Source organism: Pectinophora gossypiella, chromosome 23, assembly GCF_024362695.1.
Source record: "Pectinophora gossypiella chromosome 23, ilPecGoss1.1, whole genome shotgun sequence".
NCBI classification, from domain to species: Eukaryota; Metazoa; Arthropoda; class Insecta; order Lepidoptera; family Gelechiidae; genus Pectinophora; species Pectinophora gossypiella.
In genome coordinates, this window is record NC_065426.1 from 9,208,181 (window position 1) to 9,232,410 (window position 24,230).

A 24,230-nucleotide genomic window follows, 5' to 3' on the forward strand; every position below is an offset into this window, starting at 1 on the left:
TATAATTCGATTCATCTATCGGTCAAAGCCCTCGATATAACCCACATCGACGTGGAACCCATGCCGCCAGTGCTGGTGTTACTTCTATTCTAAGCTGGACTGGAAGCGAATAGAAACGTAAGGACCGACAGAGGAATTGTACTCTTTTCTTATATTATATAGCCAATGTACTTGTTACTATATGATACACAATAGAAAATAGCGATTCTATTCGTTCCAATCCTGGAATGCGCTCAAACGGTTCAGTACTGAGGCAACCCTATATTTTTAAAAAGGTGCCTATTCAAGCCGTCGTGATGATGTAGGGTTTGCTACGGTCCGCTCTCGTACTATCATATAAAAGCGACTGCAAGTTTTCTGACCTTGAATAGACAGGGTAGAATGTATGTATATAAGTTACATTATATGTCGTTTTAAGTTATATTACATTATTTACTTATACCTGTATTGCACCGTCCCCGATTCCAATATGTAACAAGTTCATTCAGGTTGCCTGGAATAAATTGCTGTTTAGCAATAAGGCCGCCGATTGTACTTCTCTTATCACATTTTTAATTGTTTTTAGTGTTGTGTTTATATGTGCAATAAAGCGTTTTTGTATTGTATTGTCTATTGGAGTTTTGTTGTATGAAGACCACTGAGGAGGTGGTTACTTACCAGCTCGTCAAGTTGTCGCGCGAGCTGGTCATTGAGCGCCTGTATGACCTGCCGCTGACCGTCCTGGGCGGCTAGTGCTAGCTCCAACTGGCTCTGAGCTAGCTTGGCTTCTGCGTCCTGGAACGAATATTTGTCCTAATTGTACTTATTTATGCTTAATATCATAACATAACATACATAAATAGCCTATATACGTCCCACTGCTGGGGAGCATACTCCACCACGCTGCTCCACTGTGGGTTGGTGGAGGTGTTTTTACGGCTAATAGCCGGGACCAACGGCTTAACGTGCCCTCCGAAGCACGGAATCAACTTACTTTTTCGGACAATCAGGTGATTCAAGCCTGAAAAGTCCTTACCAAACAAAAGACAGTCTCACAAAATGATTTCGACAATGTCCCCATCGGGAATCGAACCCGGACTTCCAGATCGTAAGCCTAACGCTCTTACCACTAGACCACGGAGGCTGGAGGCTGGCTTAATATCATATGCGATAAAAAACAGAGCAAGATTACCAGCGAAAACATAAGTGAAGAAAGCGCATGGTTTTTCGGGTTTCCTACTAAAACAAGTCGCGGATGAAGCCGCGGGTCGATAGCTAGTAAGTAATCTTCATCATCATCTCCCTAGCATTATCCCAGGGACCGCTTACCTAACCTGAAGTTTTGACAAGTCCAGTTTTTACAGAAGCGACTGCCTGTCAGACCTTCCAACCCGTGAATCGAAAACCACCCCAATAAGGTTAGGTCACATGGCGATATTTTCCTTCACCGCTGAGCACGTGATAATCATTATGATCCAAACATGAATTCGAAAACTAATTCGACAATCATTGGTTTGGGTCCGTGCTGGATTCGAACCTGCGACCTCAAAGTGAGAAAAGCAAGCGTTCTACCAACTGGGGTACCACGGCTCATTGCTATAATGCCCTGCCCCTTTCACATACACACATATAGTTATCAACGCCGAAACCGCTGCAGATCGTCCAGAATGGAGAATTAGAGCCGATTCCAGACATATCTCAGGCAGATAACGGTAATCAAAATTTAAATACGCTGCTCAACGCTCCGAGCAACGCGATGCGGGCTGGAGCAGAATGAAAATGTGATCATAAATGGTCGACCCACCTGCTCGCTCTTCCTAGACTTGGTGATCTGGGCCAACTCCTCATTCTTCTGAGCCAACTCCGCTTCCAACTGAGCCACGCGCTGCCGAAGCTGTTCTACTTCGTTAGCGTCACCTCCTGAAATGTCAAAACAAAACTTTAGTAAACGTCACTGGTTTGTAGTTGCCAATACTGTGAATACTGGGTATTTTTTTGAACCATCCCACATCCAAGTTTATTTATGGAGTCCTAGTAGTGGTTGCCTGGGACAAATTGCTTTAGAGCAAGAACAAGCGCTTAGTACGTGACACTCAAATTCAAAATGTCTCACTTAGAAACTTAAAAAATGTAGTTCTTCATTTTCAGGTAAAGTAAGATAATCCGTGCTTCGTTAAGCCGTTGGCCCCTCCTCATCAACCGTGGTGTCATGGTTACTAATGAGCCGCCAAAGGCCCCTGACATGGCTCACGTAACGACTACTTACTTACATCAGTAAGTAGTAACCGGGTCCAACGGCTTAACGTGCCAATCTGGTGATCAGCCAGTAATGTCCTAACTAAATTATGGACCACAAAGTAATTTTTGTGATATGTGGGGACATAATCGGGAATCGAATCCAGGACCTCCGGATCGTGAGCCCAACGCTCAACCACTGGATCACGGAGGTCGTAAGAGAATGTGTCAATGTGGTTACCTTTCCCGTGTATGTGTCGTGCGCGCGCAACTTCCTCTCTGTACTGGTGCAGCTGCCGCTTCCACTCGTCCACGTTGGCCGTGCTCTCCTGCAGCGCCGCCGTCAGCCGCAAGTTGTTGCTCTTCAAAGTCGCCAGTTCCACCTCCCATTTCTTCGCGTTGGCCGAACTGTGGGTCAGAAAGGGACGGGTGAGATGCTTGAAGAACGGATCGGTTCAAATGAGGTTTACCGCAAATCAGTTTTAATAGGCTAGTTTCCAACTAGTCAAATTAGTTACTTTTCACGAAACGTCAAACACAAAATTACTATGGTATGGAATTTGTATTTATTTATTTATTCCTCTCCCTACAAAGGATCACTTAATAACTAAGACAATTTAATCTAAATGTGATGTGGCACCAACCGGCAATAATCCAGGTATACTCTACGGGAGTGCACCCAAAGACAATTCCCAGTTCGTGTAGGACTATTGCACAGCCTCCGTGGTCTAGTGGTTAGAGCGTTAGGCTCACGATCTGGAGGTCCGGGTTCGATTCCCGATGGGGACATTGTCGAAATCACTTTGTGAGACTGTCCTTTGTTTGGTAAGGACTTTTCAGGCTTGAATCACCTGACTGTCCGAAAAAGTAAGATGATTCCGTGCTTCGGAGGGCACGTTAAGCCGTTGGTCCCGGCTATTAGCCGTAAAAACACCTCCACCAACCCGCATTGGAGCAGCGTGGTGGAGTATGCTCCATACCCCCTCCGGTTGATTGAGGGGAGGCCTGTGCCCAGCAGTGGGACGTATATAGGCTATTTATGTTATGTATGTATGTAGGACTATTGCAGATTATGGGAACAAAGGGAACTGCTATTGCTATTGCTATTGGGTTGGGGGTTAGTGAACCGGGATAATGGGGCTATGGGGAACTACAGACACTTCTCCTGCAGAGTGTGCGGTAGAGTTTGCCGCTCTAGGATTGGCTTGCACAGCCATGAAAGAAAGTGCATTTCTTCGAGGCAATGACGTCATAAATCGTCTGCAACAGACGTATGAGGCCAATGATGATGATTATGGCGCCTGCTCGACCAATGTTAACAACTAATATTATTATTACAATCCTATCACTTAACTATCGCCGCCTGTTGTGCTTTTCTGTATATGCTGTCCTTATCTCTGTATTTTGTGTCCATTGTGCTCAATAAAGTATTTTATCTATCTATCTATCGCTTCTTATTCGTGACTTGCGATACTCTGTCCACCCCGTTAATGATTACGGTCGCGAATTCATGTACCTATAACGTACTAGATATTCACCGACTACTTAAGATTATCCGGCTGCGTTCCAGTGTTACAGTTTTTTATGTAACTCGAGATAACTGGGGAAATCACTCAAATCTTCACGGTTATTAAAATATCAGGAAAATGTGCAGCCAATCGAGATATGAGTAGCTTGGGCAATTGATACCAGTTGCAATTATATGGTGCTGTGTGAGTGGGCATTATGCGTATATATGGTTGTGTAATGTGTTCCAATAAAGCAGCAGGGTCTGCACGACATCCGCACCGCGCGCAACACGATGTATATCGAAAGCTTCGACCAATAATCGCACCGAACTGTATCTACGTAGGAAATACGAGTTGACGTCGTACGGTTATTGGTCGAAGCCCTCGATATAATTCGCGACGCGCGGGATGCGAATTATATCGAAGGCTATCGACCAATAAACGCAGCGAACGCTGTCTACGTAGATACGAGTAGACGTCGTACGGTTATTGGTTGAAAGGTTATTTTTCGAAGCCCTCGATATAACCAAAGACACTAAATTATATAATTATTTAATTGTTTGTAATTTTTTACTAACATAGATATATAATTGCTATGGGAAACCACCCGAAATAAATGATTTTTTTTTTATAATTCTGAACGCGCGCGGCGCGGTTGCCGTGCCGCGAAGGCAGTAGTTGCTTTTATAATAAAATAAAGCAAGAAAAAATTAAGAAATAGATCCGCAGATAGCCCCTTTCGCGTGGCTTACATGGTACTGTCCCGGGTTCGAATGCCGACTCGGACTCTCAACCACTGAATTCGACTTTATTAGTTTGAATAAACGTGGTGACCAACGGTTTAACGTGCGTTCCGAAGCACGGATCATTTTACTTTCGGACAATAGGGTGAGTTGCGCTCAACCACTAACGGAGGCCATCCAGGGGGAGGTTCTTAGTTATGAGAAGACACGCCTTAGTTAAGACTACGAGCATAGAATAATGAATAATACTATGTATAGAACGCCAACTCTCCGCTCCCCACCAGCGGCTGATTGGAACTCAAAAACAACTTTATTCAGTACACTTTGAATCGTCATTTGCCACATTTGCGTCAAAAGTCTCATTTGCCTAAAAGGACTGCAGCTTCTCACAACCTGTATAGCCGGGGGCTATATGTAAAATACCCTTCCAAAATTTTATATCAGCCAATAACCCTACAGAATTAAGTTGACAACACACGTCAAACGGGTTGCATATGAGCGAGATGCCTATTTTATTCGCCCGGCTTAGTCATTCATTTTGAAATTGACAGTTGTCAATCATCCGTCCCTTTTCGGCGGATAAGAAAATGACAGGTATAACTTAAAATTATGTGTCTACAGGAATCGGGGCCAGTGTCCTGTGTAAGACGAATGCGAGTTGCTTGTAGTCCCGGGCATGTCGTAAAATCCGACAGATCCCTTGTCACCATAAGGTACACCACATCCACCTTGGGACTCCGTATTAACAGTGGCTGAAAGTTGTCTTTGATTAGGAACTTGTGGCTTCGCCCAGTCTAATCGCGATTACTGGCTTGAATTATGTGTATAATGCAAATAACAGCCCATCAATCATGTTCTTGGGAATTCCTCAGGAAACTGTGATGTATAGCCGGACAAACACTTTTCAAGTCACTCCAAATAAAAAACCTAGTTCCTGCCTTTGCTCATAAACGAACCAGTTCAAATGAATCAATCACAGCGATGAGGCGCATCCAAGTATGAAACTATTAATTACTCAGTCATTTTCTTGTTCAGCAATTAGTATTAGTTTCGCATGGTTATTATGTACAACATGTGTTGTTGAATCTGATATGTTTAATGCCTTATAAACTTAAAACGTAAATATAAGGCCGAGTTTCCACTAACGCGGAGATGGGCGGAGAAGAGCGGAGTTATGCGGATTTGACCAATCACAGCGTCCGAGAGAGCGAAAAACAAAGACGCTCTGCCACTCTCTCCCTCACGGTGATTGGTCGATTCCTACACATTTCCTCTCATCTCCGCACAGCACCGCGTCAATGGAAATGCAGCCTAAGAGGAAGCACGCGAACAGTCTATCTCGCCCGCTCTTATACACGATAAAATGAGCTTTTTTATATGGAGTGTCCCAATACGAATTGTTGCGGGGCGGAGAGTTACCGTTCTATCATCATCATCATCAGCCCATTAACGTCCCCACGCGGATTGATGGTTATTAACGACTGCTAATGCAGCCGGGACCAACGGCTTAACGTGCCTTCAGAAGCACGGAGGAGCTCGAGATGAAAACTTTTTTTTGTGGTCACCCATCCTATGACTGGCCTTTGCGGAAGTTGCTTAACTTCAACAATCGCAGACCGAGCGCGTTTACCGCTGCGCCACCAAGCTCCAGTTCTATACATAGTATTATTCTTCATTCTATGCCTTTACTGTCTTACACACAAAGCTGTAACTATCGATCACCAGTGCTTCATAGCTTCCTATTGCGTATTTACAAGTGTAATGTTAGAACAATAGACTAGTTTCAACTAGCAAATCAGAATCAGTATCATTTATTCAACGTAATAATCATGGATAAACTTTTTGAAGGTCAACGTAACATTTTTGAATTTACGTCGTTTCGCAAGGTGTTATAGCTGAGGAGAGAAATGACAAGAAACTGCAACAGCAACACATATTTTAAACCAATGAGGGTATACATTGCAAGTTATTTAATAACTAGAGGAACACATTCAATACCAGACATTTTATCATTTAGGTAATCATTAATCTTATAATAAACTTTTTTACATAAAGTTAGCTTCACATGAGCTTTAATTTATTTTCTAACAATAAAATATTATCAGGTATTTTGTTGTAAAAACGTGCACATAACCCCAAAAAAGATGAATTTAATTTACTTAATCTAGAATTTTGAATAGCAATTTTAGTTACTTTTTACTAAACGTCAAAACACGAAATCACTAAGAAAATAGTATGAAAAAGCACACTGTGACGTCGTAGAAAAACATGATAAAATGTCGGACTTGTTATTACGTTTTTCTTGATTAAAATTCATAAATAAGGTAAATAGAAAAAAAGAAAACGTTTTTCGTTAATTTTATTTAGTAATTAGAATTACATAAGTACACGACCCGATTATGTGGTCTAAACCGTAACACCCCTGCCCAGCCGGCCGTTGGAAGGGCGGAAAGAAGGCAAGAGGGAAACCACTGCCCTATTTTCCCCTAAAATGTAGCATGGAGAATGCTACGACTAGAGCGTGACTCTTAAATTATTGATGTAACCGTAATAAGAAAAGATTTAAAAAATAAATAACGTCAAATTATATTTAAATTATATCTTAATAACTCTATAAAGTTCGTTTCAGCAATGAACTTAATACTTATCGCCCTATCCGAATTGGGCTTATAATGCATACTGTGAATGTGGTCACCCGGATCAAACCATATCTCACATAGTGAACGAGTGCCCTCTGCACCGGTTCCCAGGTGGCATAGCCGAGCTGCATTGTGTGACGGATGCGACAGAGACTTGGTTAAAAGAGCTTCAGCTGGATATATGATCCACGCAGGATATTTTATTCTTGTATGCCATACGCAAGAATAATAATAATTGTATATTATTCATTATTCTGTTTGGGTGACAGGCCGATCCCTTGTCACCATAAGGTTCATCATATCCATCTTAGGCCGTCGCATTAATATATGTGGCTACAAGTTGTCTTTGATTTGTGACTCTGCCCGCCCCAATAGTACGAGCGTGAATTTTGTGTGTAAGGAACCAAACGAACGCTTGTTTGAAATAGACGCTTGAAACTCGGGACTCGTACCGCGTAAATTGGAATAGACAACACTAGTTCCGTCCCAACACTAGTTGTCTCCCAACGGCCTCCGTGGTCCAGTGGTTGAGCGTTGGGCTCACGATCCGGAGGCCCCGGGTTCGAATCCCGGTGGGGACATGTCACAAAATTCACTATGTGATCCTCTAGTTTGGTTAGGACATTACAGGCTGATCACCTGATTGTCCGAAAGTAAGATGATCCGTGCTTCGGAAGACACGTTAAGCCGTTGGTCCCACTAATGTATATGGGTATTCATTGCATGAGTCATGTCAGGGGCTTTTGGCCCCAACACTAGTTGTGCCCCAACACTAGTTATACCCCAACACTAGTTGTGTCCCAACACAATGAACATCGCAGATTTAGTATCGAGATGAACACGCACTGCTCTATATCGATACAAGTTGATTATGCAACGATAAATCATGAGAGTTACGATGGAAAGCGTATGTATTCATACATATGCGATACGCAAATTGGCAGCACTTCGGTAAGTCTCATCAACTTGTTAATATTACACATAACGTAAGCTCACGACTAGCCCTGACCCCAATTGGGATATAGTCGCGACTATACCAACACTAGCACGACCCCTATTGGGATATAGTCGCGACTATACCAACACTAGCATGACCCCAATTGAGATATAGTCGCGACTATACCAACACTAGCGTGACCCCGATTGGGATATAGCCGCGACTATACCAACACTAACATGACCCCAATTGGGATATAGTCGCGACTATACCAACACTAGCATGACCCCAATTGGGATATAGTCGCGACTATACCAACACTAACATGACCCCAATTGGGATATAGTCGCGACTATACCAACACTAACATGACCCCAATTGGGATATAGTCGCGACTATATCAACACTAGCATGACCCCAATTGGGATAGTTAAAGGTACATTCATCGCATGATGAACCAAGTACCTACACCTCTAAGAGCTTACTGTTAGACCAACATGGTAGGTGAGCCGTATCGCCGTCTATAATGGTCGAGCCGACTGTGTTAGTGAAATATTGCCAAATGTTGATAATGATGCTTGTGATTGCACCGGGATTCAAACACGGGATATCCGAAGCAAAACCCTTCTAAAAAATACAATCGTTTATTTTCAATAAACTTTATAGGTTCATATTAAATATATTTTTGTTTTGAACGCAAATAGATAGACATAGACATACCGAATTTCTCGACGTAACATTAAGATTGACTGCGCATGCGCTTGTTGTATACAACAGTTTGCTTATAGAATTACGTGTTCCACTGACATCTGTCAATGAATTACCGAGCATGACTCTGGCGTGTTTTACATCATCCACACTTAATGAGTAGCGCAAATTGGATTCCCTCAGTTTGAATAAGTAGGGCACGTAGTAAAATAAATGATATATGATAAACAGCCTCCGTGGTCTAGTGGTTAGAGCGTTAGGCTCACGATCTGGAGGTCCGGGTTCGATTCCCGATGGGGACATTGTCGAAATCACTTTGTGAGACTGTCCTTTGTTTAAGGACTTTTCAGGCTTGAATCACCTGATTGTCCGAAAAAGTAAGATGATTCCGTGCTTCGCAGGGCAAGTTAAGTCAAAAAAACACCTCCACCAACCCGCATTGGAGCAGCGTGGTGGAGTATGCTCCATACACCCTCCGGTTGATTGAGGGGAAGCCTGTGCCCAGCAGTGGGACGTATATAGGCTGTTTATGTTATGTTATATGATAAAACTTTTGAGAAACAGCCTCCATGGTCTAGTGGTTAGAGTTGGGCTCACGATCTTGGGGTCCGGCTGGTCATCAACTGACACTTCCAATGGGAATCGGCTTCAGACGCCGAACTTCGATTTCTTAGCCGGTACCGATTAAGTGTCAAAAGTACTGAAACCATTCGTTCAATCGGCTTGCCGAACTTCATGTGACGTCACGAATCGAGGATCGCCATCTTGGCTGCTTAGGCGGTACGACAGAATCAAATGAATACAGAAGCGACTGCCTGTCTGACCTTCCAACCCACGAAGGGTAAACCAGCCGAATACAGGTTAGGTCACATACCTCCGAAAACGCATTTCTCGGGAATGGGTTTCAAGATGTTTTCTTCACCGCTGAGCATGAACATGAATTCGAAACCAAATTCGACAATCATTGGTTTTGGCCTGTGCTGGATTCGAACCTGCGACCTCAAAGTGGGAGGCAAGCGTTGTACCAACTGGGCTACCAAGTACCACGTTTGTAACAGGTATAATACCCACACTCAATCCACAGGAGGGGTACAGGACATACTCCACCATCCTGCTTCAGTGCGGGTTGGTGAAGGTGTTTGGGGGGAAGCCTGTGCCCAGCAGTGGGACGTATATAGGCTGTTTATGTTATGTTATATGATAAAACTTTTGAGAAACAGCCTCCATGGTCTAGTGGTTAGAGTTGGGCTCACGATCTTGGGGTCCTGTTAACCAGAACATTCAAATAACCACTGTTTATTATTTTTCATTATTTAAACTTATAAGGTTAGGCGCAGACTAAGTGAACATTCTTCAAGTCTCGATTGAACTCACATATCCGCATGTATATTTTTTTAATGTTAACCACCACACTGTCAATCAAGCAAAATTGAATCCAATTCTCAAATAATTCGTCTGAACTTTGCTTGGCAATCAAATACTTAAAAAAAAACAAAAATATTTCTTTATTTTAATCGGTAAGGCAATAAAAATATAAAAAAAATGACGCTATAGAACTTAGAAATAGAGGAAACATATTGAGTTTTCCAAAATCACAGTAAATCACATGATATGAAATTCTGATCGAACCGTTATAAGTCCGGATTCTTCTTCTTCTGTCGTGTGGGTTGTGAGGTGAATTACCAACCTCATCAACCCTGGTGTCAGGGTTACTATTGAGCCGCCAAAGGCCCCTGACATGACTCATATAACGACTACGTACTTACATCAGTAAGTAATAACCGGAACCAACGGATTACGTGCCTTCCGAAGCACGGATCATCTTACTTTACAACCTACACGATAGAAGAAGAATGGTGCAATTTATCTTTTAAAAACCCACCGACCAGCAACCACAATAACCTGTAACCTATTGGTGCTGATAGAAGAATACGCGAAGAGTGGAAATCTGTTATTCGAGCCCTACATACCAACAAAGGATAAAAGGATTAGAAAAAGAGGAAAATACTTTCAAATCCTCCCGCCACCCTTCGGAACACTACTTATTTATTTAATGCTTACTGTGAAAATAACATCATTTATTATATTTTTAGAATATTTTTTGTAAAATATTACAAAAAAAAATTTGAGGAGCTCAGTGGCGCAGCGGTAAACGCGCTCGGTCTGCGACTGTTGAAGTTAAGCAACTTTCGCAAAGGCCGGTCATAGGATGGGTGACCACAAAACAAAAAAGTTTTCATCTCGAGCTCCTCCGTGCTTCGGAAGGCACGTTAAGCCGTTGGTCCCGGCTGCATTAGCAGTCGTTAATAACCACCAATCCGCACTGGGCCCGCGTGGTGGTTTAAGGCCCGATCTCCCTATCCATCCATAGGGAAGGCCCGTGCCCCAGCAGCGGGGACGTTAATGGGCTGATGATGATGACAGTTTACAATTCTATTTGTAAAACAAAACAAGCAACATTTATGAAAGCTCACGAATGTTCGCGTGGCGTACGGCGACCCTAACCCAAACACATCGGCGTTTGACCACTGTTGACCACTAACCACGAAGGGGGTATTAGAGGGGGGAGAATTAACTATTTCTCGGGTATAAGTGCTGTGGCACACCAAATAATTTACATTTAACAACACAGATCCACAAACGAGTAGTGGCTTTTTTTTCGCTAGTTTTTTTTCGTGTTTGCAAAATGGCGGTTGTAATTGTGAGTAATTTTCGTTGTTTCTATTTTGGTGATGGTGGAAGTGTAGTGCTTTTTGTTTAATCGTTTGAGTAAAGAGTTTAAAAGTATTTTTTTAAGATTTTCGAAAAAATATTTATTGGTTAAGTTTTTCTTTAGATTTGTTTTGTTAAATTTGTCTCTGCCTTGGATATATGACGACTGAGCGTAATCTTATGAGTGAGGTTGTAATTTTATTTATGTGGGATATAGAAATAACACGGGATATTTTAAATATCTTTACTCCTTATATTTTAACAAAATCCTCTCACCCGCCCGACATCGCACCATAGACTCCCCTCTCTTACTTTTTAAAACTGCCTTACGTCCCATTCATTAACCATCCTCCGTTCATACCATAAACAATCAAATTCCCATTCATTATCCTTCCATAGTATTCTCACTTTCCTACATTTATGTTCATAAATCTGTGTAGATTATTACGTGGCGTCATTTTTTGGCTATGACTCTACAGTCATACAGTCTGTGTGTGTATTCGTAGTTATCGCTTTCTTAGTTTTATTAACAGACCAAGTTAGCATATAAAACAAAAAAAAATGGCAATTTACAAATTGGTGCGGGGCGAAGTTACCGTACTTAGAATTACCTATTCCTTATTGTGTTAAAGCACTAAATCACAACAACACGCATGTATATGCTGCCAACAATTATGTTAAGTGAATAATTCATGTTTCCTACAACGGACTATCCAATAATAAAAGTAAACGACAATTACATTGGCTAAAAAACCGAGTGGAAAGCCGTCGCGTGCGCAGTAACACGCAACAGACGTGCGCAGACGGAACACATTCGGAAGTCGATCATTTAGTTTTAGGTTTAGATCTTCCTTATTGATAGTTCTACATACGTTTCTGGGGCGTACACCCGTTTCATTTAACGAGGCCTCCGTGGTCCAGTGGTTGAGCGTTGGGAACAGTGGAGAAATATCACTAACATTGCTTTGTGATCCCTAGTTTGTCCTAATATTACAGGCTGATCACCTGATTGTCCGAAAGTAAGATGATCAGTGCTTCGAAAGGTGCGTTAAGCCGTTGGTCCTGGTTACTACTTACTGATTTAAGTAGTCGTTACACGAGTCATGTCAGGGGCCTTTGGCGGCTCAATAGTAACCCTGACACCAGGGATGAGGTTGGTAATCCACCTCACAACCCACACGATAGAAGAAGTGAGCACCTACGTCCTAAAAGTAACCCCTATGCAAAATTTGAGACACCCAGCACTTGTAGTTTCTGAGATTTCGTGATGAGTGAGTCAGAGAATGAGTGCTCTCTCGCTCGACTTTCCAGGCGTCGTTCCCCCCAAAAAATACAGATGGCGCTGTTTATATTTAACATCGTAAACACCTATTTTCTCATTATTTTTTTTTACTCTATATAGATGTATCTCTATCTAAATAGATGTATCCTTTATTATGAACTTATTCTAACTGGTTACAAACAATATATACAGCAAAACATAAAACCTTGATATTTAGCTTAAACTTTTTTTAACAACCTATATACGTCCCACTGCTGGGCACAGGCCTCCCCTCAATCAACCGGAGCGGGTATGAAGCATACTCAACCACGCTGCTCCACTGAGGGTTAGTGGAGGTGTTTTTACGGATAATAGCCGGGACCAACGGCTTAACGTGCCCTCCGAGCACGGAATCATCTTACTTTTTCGGACAATCAGGTGATTCAAGCCTGAAAAGTCCTTACCAAACAAAGTACAGTCTGACAAAGTGATTTCCACAATGTCCCCATCGGGAATCGAACCCGGACCTCCAGATCGTGAGCCTAACGCTCTAACCACTAGACCACGGAGGCTGTTAAATAGGTTTAATGATGTTATTTATCTTCTTCGTCCATTTGTATTTTGACAAAGGCCTCCTCCAACTCTTTCCACTCTCTCGTCAGCCTTCTCCACATATATCCTGCTGTGTTTTTTATTTCTTCTTCCCATCTATTAGGTAACTACTACCAGTAAGAAATAATTCTTATTCTTAAAAGAATCAAAATTACATCGCGCATAAAACAGCCGAATCATCTCAGTGAGACCACCTATGTATGTTTAAGAAGAAGATTCGCGTTTTGAAATCGCGCAAATATAAAAACTTTTACTTGTAATTCTATGAAGTAAACATTGTATCAGAAAGCCACTAAGGCTTCGTTCAGACACGCGAGATATACGCGATTGTAAACCGCGCGGTTATAAACAGCAAAATTGTATACTTGGCATAAAAATTTAAGGCCGACTGACTTTTTGTTTTTCAAAAAAAAATTGTATCGTGTATATCATCATCTCCCTAGCGCTATCCCGTTCTCACAAGGTCCGCTTACCTAACCTGAAAATGTGACAGGTCCGGTTTTTTACAGAAGCGACTACCGACTACCCAATACACGTTAGGTCACATACCTCCGAAACGCATTTCTTGGGAATATGAGTTTGCTAACGAATTATTTCGTGAATGTGTGTGCAATAAACTATAATTTGATTTGATTTTGATATATTTCCAGTTACAACGACTCAATTGTTGTTTTATAATTAAAACCACGTAACGCATCTTTGGGGGGGAACCTAGCTCAAACGCTGGTGGGGAGCGGAGAATAGGCTACTTGACAACACAGTCAAATGAGATGCTTTTTACGAAACGTCGAAACGAAACCTTTCTTTGAAGATTGTATGGGAATACTGTCCTGTAACGTCATCAACAAAAGCAGTAAACGTCGTACTCATTGTTACTTAATTCGTAATTAAAATTCGAAAATAACTCAAAAAGTAAAATGAGATTGATTTTTCATTATCTTACACTGACTTTTGTTTCTAGATTAGCATTTCATAATTTACCTTTAACCCAATTCAATACCCAATTATTCTATACGTAGTATTTATTATTCCTTATTCTATTGTTATGAACAGCCTCCGTGGTCTAGGGGTTAGAGCGTTGGGCTCACGATGTGGATGTAAGGGTTCGATTCCCGATGGGGACATTGTCGAAATCGCTTTGTGAGCCTGTCCTTTGTTTTGTAAGGACTTTACAGGCTTGAATCACCTGATTGTCTGAAAAAATAAGATGATTCTGTGCTTCGGAGGGCACGGTAAGCCGTTGGTCTCGGTTATTAGCCGTTAAAACACCTCTACCAACCTGCAGTAGAAAAGCGTGGTGGAGTATGGTCCATACCCGCTGCGGTTTGATTGAGGGGAGGCCTGTGCCCAGCAGTGGGACGTATATAGGCTGTTTATGTTTATGTTTTTTTATGGTTATAGCCCGCGCGGTTAGCGCACGATTCTGGAAGCGCACAGTTCGCAGCTTATCTAAACGAGGGCTTGAATACTTTCTCACGGTGAAATCCCAGCCAACAACTCGTCTTCAATAGTACATAGAGCTTTTCCCATGTTCAATAGAATTACTTAGAATGTAGCTTGCTATTTATTCCGGACACATCACAGATATTGTATGTGCGTTTTAGTGGAATTCGAAGACTGACAGCTGCTAGAAAGCAACTATAAATATCAATTTTAAAATAACGGCCTACGTGGTCCAGTGGCTGAGCGTTAGGCTCACGATCCGGAGGTCCTGGGTTCAAATCCCGGTGGGGATATATCACAAAAAATACTTTGTGATCCCTAGATTGGTCAGGACATTACAGGCTGATCACCTGATTGTCCGAAGTAAGATGATCCGTGCTTCAGAAGGCACTTAAACCGTTGGTCCCGGTTACTACGTACTGATGTAAGTAAGTAGTCGTTACATGAGTCATGTCAGGGGCCTTTGGCGGGTCAATAGTAACCCTGACACCAGAGAAGAAGAAGAACATTAAAATAAAGACATCTAACATAAGCTCACGACTATATCCCAATTAGGGTAGTCAGATGTGCATCTATCACAAGATGAATTAAGTACCCACGCCTAACCGAATAAAAACTGACGATTGCATAACTTGCATATCAGCGGGATGCCTATTTGATTCGCCCGGGTTATTCATTCATTTTAAAATTAACATCTGTCAAATATCTATCTCTGTCCTTTTCGGCGGATAAGAAAAAGACAGGTATAACTTAAAATCGGGGTCATTATCAATCTATATGGGTACAGTCATAAGCTATTGCTTTAGAACCCTGTCGCACTATCATATTTGACATTTAATGACACTTACGGTTTAATTTGTCAAGACAGTTAATGTGACATGGTTGCAAAGTGCATATGTATGAGTACTCGTGACCGTGCGTGGCATTGCTGGGCACAAACCTATCCGCATCGACCAAAGGGAGACGGAGTGTATTCCACCACGCAACTTCAAAAGTTGAAACGGAAGCAGAAATATGTATTTTTTTAATCTGACAGGACTAAAATTAGCTCTATCCCTTTCTTGCACTTATTGTAAGTGCAGGACGGCACTCATTTAAGAGCTGTCGAACTAATATTGGGTTAAGTTTGTGTGCACCCGAATGGGCACCAATGTATTTTATTTCAATTTTATTAATAGTATTAACTTTATTTTATTTATTAGGACATCGATAATTTTAATTTGATTTGATTTTATATAATCTAATTTAATTTTAATAATGGAATCTAATCTAATGTACCTACTTATAATTATGGATATTAATCTGAAATAATTTGAATTGAATTGAATAAATTAATTTCGCTTTACAATTCCATTCGAAGCTATATCGCACTAATACAACTTGTATTACATGTAGAATTTAATCTACACATCACTATTCGTAATAACAAATTAACTTATGGTAATTTACGTAATGCATAATCCGCGTAATACGGCGAGATATTCGATCGAATCATGCGCTGGAAAGTTGGTCAGTACGGGTGATAAGCGAATAGCGATTCGCCGTTTTCTAGCTTTAGACAGGGTCACTTTATGGTCAAAAACACTTTCTTAGTGTGACAACCTCCGTGCTCGTGCGTGGGTCATGATCTGGAGGTCCAGGTTTGATTCCCGATGGAAACAGATCCCGATGGGGATCTGTCTTTTTTGAAAATTCTGCTAGTGTCGAGGTTAGAAATTACCTAAGGAGAATACATGCGTATTTAGAAAAAGTTTATTATAAACTTTTTCTTTTTTTGAAGTTTGCGATGCGATGCGCAGAGTAAAGAACATTCAGACGTGAAATTAAATAGATATTCATTTTTGTATGAAAGTAAAATGTTACAAATTATCAAAACTCGTAGAACAAATGTTGTTTATGATGTCAGCTATCTAGTCCTGTGAGGTTGTTTATGTTTTAAAAATAACCCTAGGGGGGGGGATAGGGGGTATATATATATATATATATATATATATATATATATATATATATACATATATATGTGTGTGTGTGTGTGTGTGTGTGTCTGTACATCGTCGCCCTATAGTAAAGAGCCGTGATAGTCAATTGGTAGAACGCTAGACTCTCAATTTGAGGTCGCAGTATTATTATAAACAGTTCATCGCTATTCGCTTACACTCACACACTTAGACCCAACCTACACTGTATTACACTACAGCACAATGTTAACGAAAGTGCAACATTTGTTTATGAATGAGCGGCCAATAATATCGCATGACTAGCGAAATTCATACTTAAACACTTTAGGGATGTGATCGTGTTCATAATTTCCTGTTACATACAAAAATACTTCATACTAGCTACTAGGATATTTATATAGAAAAAAAAACCGTAAAAAGGCTTATATAGATAAGTGGAGCGGATCTATTGGTGACGACTAGTGAGTCGTCAGAAGATATCTTGCAGTCACTTTTGGAATCTTTTTTTTCGTAGGCCAGAGCTTTTAGTGTCGATTATGAGAAACAGTAGGCATAGCATTAGAACACCCGTTTGATTGATATTCTGGCGTACACAAACTCAAGCTAACTTTAGTTTGACAGCTCTTTAAAGTTGTGCCGTCCCTCACCTACAATACGTGAAAGAAAGAGATGTAGCTAGTCTTAGGCAAATTATTTTAATATTAACACGTTCACTGTGTAAATGAAAATTAGATATTAAACCCTCACGTGCAATGTTATTTTTCGATAAATTCATTAAAATTTATGTACAGGAACACACTATGGCAAGAAAAATGTGCCCCACATATGGGACATGCACGTATGAGTTTCAAATTATGACTCATATGTGGTTCATACACAGTGAACGTGTTAAGTTGGTGTTCGGTTGCCCAAATCGGCACCACTGCCTATAAAACTAGTCTGGATATAGACAGACCACTTCACTGTAAAATTAAATTCTCGCTACTGTCACATCTCATTAGTCGCTTATAGATATTTATAGATATTAATTATTATTATATTTGAAAAACGCTAGAAAGACGACGACCTGTAAACTCATAATTTTCAATTCACGACGACACAAAAATCAACTAATACTCATACCTGTTACCTGTACCTGTGACAGCACAACGTTTCCCAGCACTATTATTAATGAGATTTGAACAAACTACGAGTTACGTTTGCCGTAGGGTGACATAAGAGATGTAAGTGTGCCTAAATTATGGATAAGCAAACATTTGTGGTTAACCGAATAACAGTGTAATTTATCTTAGTATAACATGTTAAGTATAATATAACTTACTTCTACTCTGCTATGAAACAATATTTAACATAATAATATATACATCTATAATAGAGGGCTCACGATCCGGAGGTCCCAGGTTCGAATCCCCGTGGGGACATATCACAAAAATCACTTTGTGATCCCTAGTTTGGTTAGGACATTACAGGCTGATTACCTGATTGTCCAAAAAGTAAGATGATCCGTGCTTCGGAAGACACGTTAAGCCGTTGGTCCCGGTTATTACTTACTGATGTAAGTACGTAGTTGTTACATAAGCCATGTCAGGGACCTTTGGCGGCTCAGTAATAACCCTGACACCAGGGCTGATGAGGTCAGTTATCCATCTCACAACCCACACGAGAGAAGAGAAGAATCTCAATCTATTCTATCTTTCTTTATTTTCGTTTATTCAGTATAGTTCTGCCTGCCCCTTTAGGAATTCCAGGCGTGATTTTGTGTAAAAATAAATAAATATCAAATAAAAAAAGAAATAATAAATAAAATTAAATAATAAATATCTAAAACAAATCTTATTTATCTATCACAAACAAATCTTATATAACTTATCTAAAACAAACATAACAATGCATTTACCCCTACACTAGACATGTTAAAATATTCAAATCAGATTGCAATAACACATTATCATCGTATTACTATGCGCATATAATTAAGTATAGCAATAACTGTGAAATGACAGGGAAATGACATTAGCTGAATACTTGTTTACATACAAACACAGCAATTTATTTAAAAAAAAACCGTGATAACTCTGTTCGGAGTACGCATGACTTTGGCTCGGGCTCTTAACATAATATAAGCTCACGACTATATCCCAATTGGGGTAGTTAGAGGTACATCCATCGCAAGATGAACTAAGTACCCACACCTCACCGAGCTTTCTGTTAGACCAACGTGACAACTACCCATGAGCCGTATCGCCGACCGGTCGACCGCCATAGTCATACCTGTCTATACCATACAAGAAATAAGAAAATCCCCGTAGCATTATCCAGTTTTTACAGCCGCTTACCTAACCTGAAGATTTGACAGGTCCAGTTTTTTACAGAAGTGACGGCCTGTCTGACCTTCCAACCCGCGAAGGGAAAACAAGCCCAATACAGGTTAGGTCACATACCTCCGAAAATGCATTTCTCGGGAATGTGGCTTTCCTCGTGATATTTTCACTCACGTGGAAGTCATTTATGATCCAAACTTGAATTCGAAAACAAATTCGACAATCATTGGTTTAGGCCTGTGCTGGATTCGAACATGCGACCTCAAAGTGAGAGGCAAGCGTTCTACCAACTGAGCTACCACGACTTCTACAAGAAATAAGATAATAAGGAACGAAAAAACCGCAAACACGAGACGTAGTATTGCGTCATCCATGACGGAAGAACAGCTAATGACGTCACGTGCACGAAATGGTTATCATGGCGCGATTGCTCCGCGGAGGTTTTATCTAAATGCTAATGGGATTCGGGTTGTTTGTTATGTCATATTTAATTCAATTATACATCATCATCATCATCAGCCCATTAGCGTCCCCACTGCTGGGGCACGGGCCTTCCCTATGGATGGATAGGGAGATCGGGCCTTAAACCATCACGCGGGCCCAGTGCGGATTGATGGTTATTAACGACTGCTAATGCAGCCGGGACCAACGGCTTAACGTGCCTTCCGAAGCACGGAGGAGCTCGAGATGAAAACTTTTTTTTGTGGTCACCCATCCTATGGCCGGCCTTTGCGAAAGTTGCTTAACTTCAACAATCGCAGACCGAGCGCGTTAACCGCTGCGCCACCAAGCTCCTCATTATACATACGTGTATGTATTAAGTCACGGCTTTTAGGCTAGACATATAAGACTTGTCACCAGAAGATATTTTTGCTTACTTGGGAGTCCTATAAGATCAATGATCCATTATTAACACAAGTTGAAATATAGGCGGCAGCATTGTTGGGTGTTCTTAAATTTTGAATATTATACTCTCCAGCTAAAATTCTTGATAAATTGCTATTATTGCGAGATCGGTTAGGGACCCAGACCTACGGGGTGTAACGTAGAACCATTGGCTTGTGATACGGATGAACAGCCTCCGTGGTCTAATGGTTAGAGCGTTAGGCTCACGATGTGGAAGTCCGGGTTCAATTCCCGATGGGGACATTGTCGAAATCACTTTGTGAGACTGTCCTTTGTTTGGTAAGGACTTTTGAGGCTTGAATCACCTGATTGTCTGAAAAAGCAAGATGATTCCGTGCTTCGGAGGGCAGGTTAAGCTGCTGGTCCCGGCTATTAGCCGTAAAAACAACGCCTGTGCCCAGTAGTGGGACGTATATAGGCTGTTTATGTACGGATGAAGACCTCAACGGTTGCAGAGGCGGAGATACAGGACGGAAGGGGCAAGTCACAGAGACTGTAACTTGGAACCTGTCAGAGGGCAGCAGTAACTGTCAGTACTATACAGAGGCGGATGACAGGAGTCCTAGTACGGCTTTGAAGTAGACTTCTCTGGGCGCCATCCCACTTGCGTCAGACAGAGTACTGCGGGGCGGAAGGCAAGAGGGGAAAACACTGCCCTATTTTTCCCAACAAAAGTAGCATGGAAAATGCTACACCGACTTAAGCGTGGCTCTTAAATTAGTAATGATGACGTTATAAAGGGTAGGTTGAGGTGAGCCATGCGAGGCCTTTGGCGGCTCAATTATAACTCTGACACCAGGGTTGTAGAGGTCGGTTCCTGCATTGACTCACAACCCAGACGACGACAAAATAAAAGGTCTAATACGTCGCTCACGTCGCTAACTGAAGTATCTGAATTTTTTGGCGAATCTGATTGGCACCTTTTACTATTGTCAATAAGACACGAATTATTTTAGCAAATGAATGCAGATACGTCAGTTTGCTACGTCAGCCACGAATAACCGGCCAAACAAAACTGTAGTAGGCACATCACTATTACAAAAAGAAAATAAAATATGAAATATGTTTAATCTCTTTATGTTAATTCTTCCAGAGATCCCTCTCCCTACTCCTAGTGGTATCAACCGCGCTGGCGCAGTTGGAAGACTACCACGGATACGAAGACCACGGCTTCCTTCACCACGAGCCTATCCATCATCAGAGCTTGGACGAACACCACGAGGGCGACTATGACTTAGATTACCATGTAAGTATTATTATATAAAAAAAAACATTGTTGAGATTTTTATCCTTTATCAAATTAGGCATTTTCCTGATTTATCCTTTGTCAGATTAGGCATTTTCCTGATTTATACTTTCGTCAAATTAGGCATTTTCCTGATTTGTCCATTGTCAAATTGGCATTTTCTAATTAATTTTATGTTGATTTAGGGATTTTCGAAAGTAGCCTTATCTCGCATTAGATCTTTGGAAACTTTTCAACAATACAACAGTGGATTCTGCGATTATTAATGTTTTAATAAAATGATATTCAATTTCAGGCGCACCCGAAATATTCGTTCGATTACTCGGTAAAGGACCCTCACACAGGAGACAACAAGGAGCACTGGGAGACCAGAGATGGAGATAAGGTCAAAGGTAAGACCACTGTCAGACCCATAGATAGTGTCGCGGCTCGTGCCAAGCACGTATCACGGCATTATGCTGAGGGAAACCCTTTTTTTTATTTTGGACGCCCTCCACAATGCGCAGTTTAGATGACTGATATATTTTTAATTATTTTTGTTATACCTGCTTGTATGTCTACCGGTATGTACAGTCATGAGCAATATAATATACCCACTTTAGGACTCTGTCGCACTAACATATTTGACATTTAGTGAGACTTACAGTTCAATTTGTCAAAAAAGTTAATATGACATGGTACCAAAGTGTACACATATTAATGCTCGTGACCGTACTTGGACGGGAAAATTCCACTTGATATAAACTCAGAATTATGGTCTGAATCATCCCCCTTAATATTCGTTACGATGTCAATACACCCTGTACATGCCCCAGCCATTACAATTTTGAATAATTATGTACCCGAGCAATGAGAAAATAGGTAATTATCACGTTACGTCTGCACAACGGCATCTATGTTATTTTTGGCGAACGTAGCCTGGAAAGTCTCATTAAACCAATCTTTTCTTATCCACAGGGACCTATACTCTCACCGAAACCGACGGAACAAAACGAGTAGTGGAGTACGAAGCAGATGACAAAAACGGATTCAACGCAGTCGTCCACAAGATTGGCACACCCAAAGAAGAACATAAGTTCGAGGCCCCACATAAGTTTGAAGCCCCACATTATGAAGCCCCACACTTTGAGGCCCCACACAAGTTTGAGGCCCCACATATCGAGCCGCATTACCAACATGAATATCCGCAGTTAGATGATGGTTTTGTGCCTATTGTAGGCTATGAGCACTAAGGTATAAAGTTTGTATGTATGGAGGTTTGGTTTGGTTGGTTTTATAAAAACATTTAAAAAAGAGAATGTTTAAAAAATCCGAATATATTAAAATTTCTAACAAATTATTTTACAATGGTAACACTGTGGAATCGCGAAGCGTTGCTATAATAATTATGTAAAACAAAACCTCAATTACTCACTTTTTTACCCGACTGAACAAGAGGATAGGTAAATAAATTATTAGTGTGGCAACACCGATTAAAGGAAAGGCATTTCTATATGTTAATCGCGTTAAAAATATAGACAAAAAATAAGTTTTTAAAGAGTATAACCCGACCAAATTCAATCTTCTATAAAAACAATTCCGTTTGTTCAATTAAAATACAAATACCTTTGGCTGGATTACAGTGACTATTGAGCTCAAACTCTTGCTACCGATTACTTATTTAAAAAAATATAATAAGTATGAATGCAGAATTTAAAGAAATCTATAATTTATTTATTTGATTTATTTATATGACTATAAAAATCTTCACTAAAATAGTTGGCTCGACCATTATAGATGGCGATACGGCTCACCACCTATCACGTTGGTCTAACAGAAAGCTCGGTGAGGTGTGGGTACTTAGTTCATCTTGATACGGATGTACCTCGATATAGTCGTGAGCTTGTTTATGTTTGAAATTATTGATGAATCATCATCTCCTAGCATTATCCCGTTTTTCACAGGGTCCGCTTACCTAACCTGAACATTTGACAGGTTCGGTTTTTTACAGAAGCGCCTGTCTGACCTTCCAACCCGCGAAGGGAAAACAAGCCCAATACAAGTTAGGACACATACCTCCGAAAATGCATTTCTCGGGAATGTGGGTTTCCTCACGATGTTTTCCTTCACCGCCGAGCACGTGATAATCATTTATGATCCAAACATGAATTCGAAAATAAATTCGACAATCATTGGTTTAGGCCTGTGCTGGATACGAACCTGCGACCTCAAAGTGAGAGGCAAGCGTTCTACCAACTGGGCTACCAAAGCTTCTTTGAAATTAATTATGAATACTTTTACAATTTGTTACTTTAAAACTGTTACGTAAAATGTTATTTTGTTATTTATTATTGGTCGTTGCTGTTATGTGTTATATAAGTGTTATGCTTCTTTGAATCTTAATTAGGTATGAAAGACTGTAACATTGCTATAAATTATAGTTTGTAAGTATTGTACAAAACTCTTGGAAAGGAATACACTTTTGTTGAAAAAAAAAATACAATTGTTATTTTTTTATGACGCATGTCGTAATGATGATTGCTTCAAGCCTGCAAAGTTCTTATACCAAACAAAGTGATTTCGACAATATCTCCAACGGGAATCGAACCCGGACCTCCAGATTGTTAGCTCAACGCTCTAGCCACTAGACACGGAGGCGTGTGGAGGTCTTTTTGAAAAAATAAGATGATTCCGTGCTTCGGAGGGCATATTAGGCCGTTGGCTCCGGCTATTAGCCGTAAAAACACCTCCACCAATTGGCAGTGGAATTGCGTGGTGGAGTATTCTGTGGGACGTATGCAGTTTGTATGTGTATGCTCTAAATTTGCTCTAAACAGTGGTTTAGAGACCGAGCCTGAATTCGAACCCGTGACACTACGGTATCAGTCATGTGTTCTCTGAACTGAGTTATCACGGATTTTTTGTCTTATACAAAAAATCACTTAAACGGCTTTTTGAAAACTCACATTCCGATGTGATATTCTTCAACATAAAGAATGGAGAGGATATGAAGCATACTCCATCACGCTGCTACACTTCGGGT

General features: G+C 40.8%; 2 protein-coding genes and 1 long non-coding RNA gene across 4 annotated transcripts in view; 2 read left to right on the forward strand and 1 right to left on the reverse strand.

Annotated features, from left to right (window-relative positions):
- The window catches only part of LOC126377645 (uncharacterized), a 350,458-nt gene that overhangs the window by 164,680 nt on the left and 161,548 nt on the right, over positions 1-24,230 (forward strand). The window lies entirely within an intron of this gene.
- Positions 1-24,230, reverse strand: part of LOC126377571 (homer protein homolog 2) — a 51,481-nt gene that overhangs the window by 12,605 nt on the left and 14,646 nt on the right. The window contains exons 7-9 of the mRNA XM_050025375.1: positions 2,456-2,622; positions 1,784-1,899; positions 658-774 (exon numbers count right to left, since the gene is read on the reverse strand). Coding sequence (XP_049881332.1) covers positions 658-774; positions 1,784-1,899; positions 2,456-2,622 — 400 coding nt within the window. The remainder of the gene's footprint in view (positions 1-657; positions 775-1,783; positions 1,900-2,455; positions 2,623-24,230) is intronic.
- On the forward strand, positions 8,011-23,050 carry LOC126377608 (cuticle protein 7-like). 2 transcript variants are annotated; one of them, XM_050025435.1, is made up of 4 exons: positions 8,011-8,055; positions 21,056-21,208; positions 21,504-21,600; positions 22,166-23,050. In XM_050025435.1, exons 1-4 carry the CDS (start codon positions 8,014-8,016, stop codon positions 22,438-22,440), a joined length of 567 nt encoding a protein of 188 aa, XP_049881392.1. In that variant the 5' UTR covers positions 8,011-8,013; the 3' UTR covers positions 22,441-23,050. The 2 variants fall into 2 exon arrangements, with proteins under 2 accessions (XP_049881392.1, XP_049881393.1); XM_050025436.1 differs by lacking the exon at positions 8,011-8,055 and adding an exon at positions 11,320-11,450.

Coding starts and splice junctions, on each gene's coding strand:
- LOC126377608 (XM_050025435.1), top strand. CDS start 8,014: ATGTATTCATACATATGCGATACGCAAATTGGCAGCACTTCG. Junction 8,056..21,055: donor CGCAAATTGGCAGCACTTCG/GTAAGTCTCATC, acceptor TAATTCTTCCAG/AGATCCCTCTCCCTACTCCT. Junction 21,209..21,503: donor ACTATGACTTAGATTACCAT/GTAAGTATTATT, acceptor ATTCAATTTCAG/GCGCACCCGAAATATTCGTT.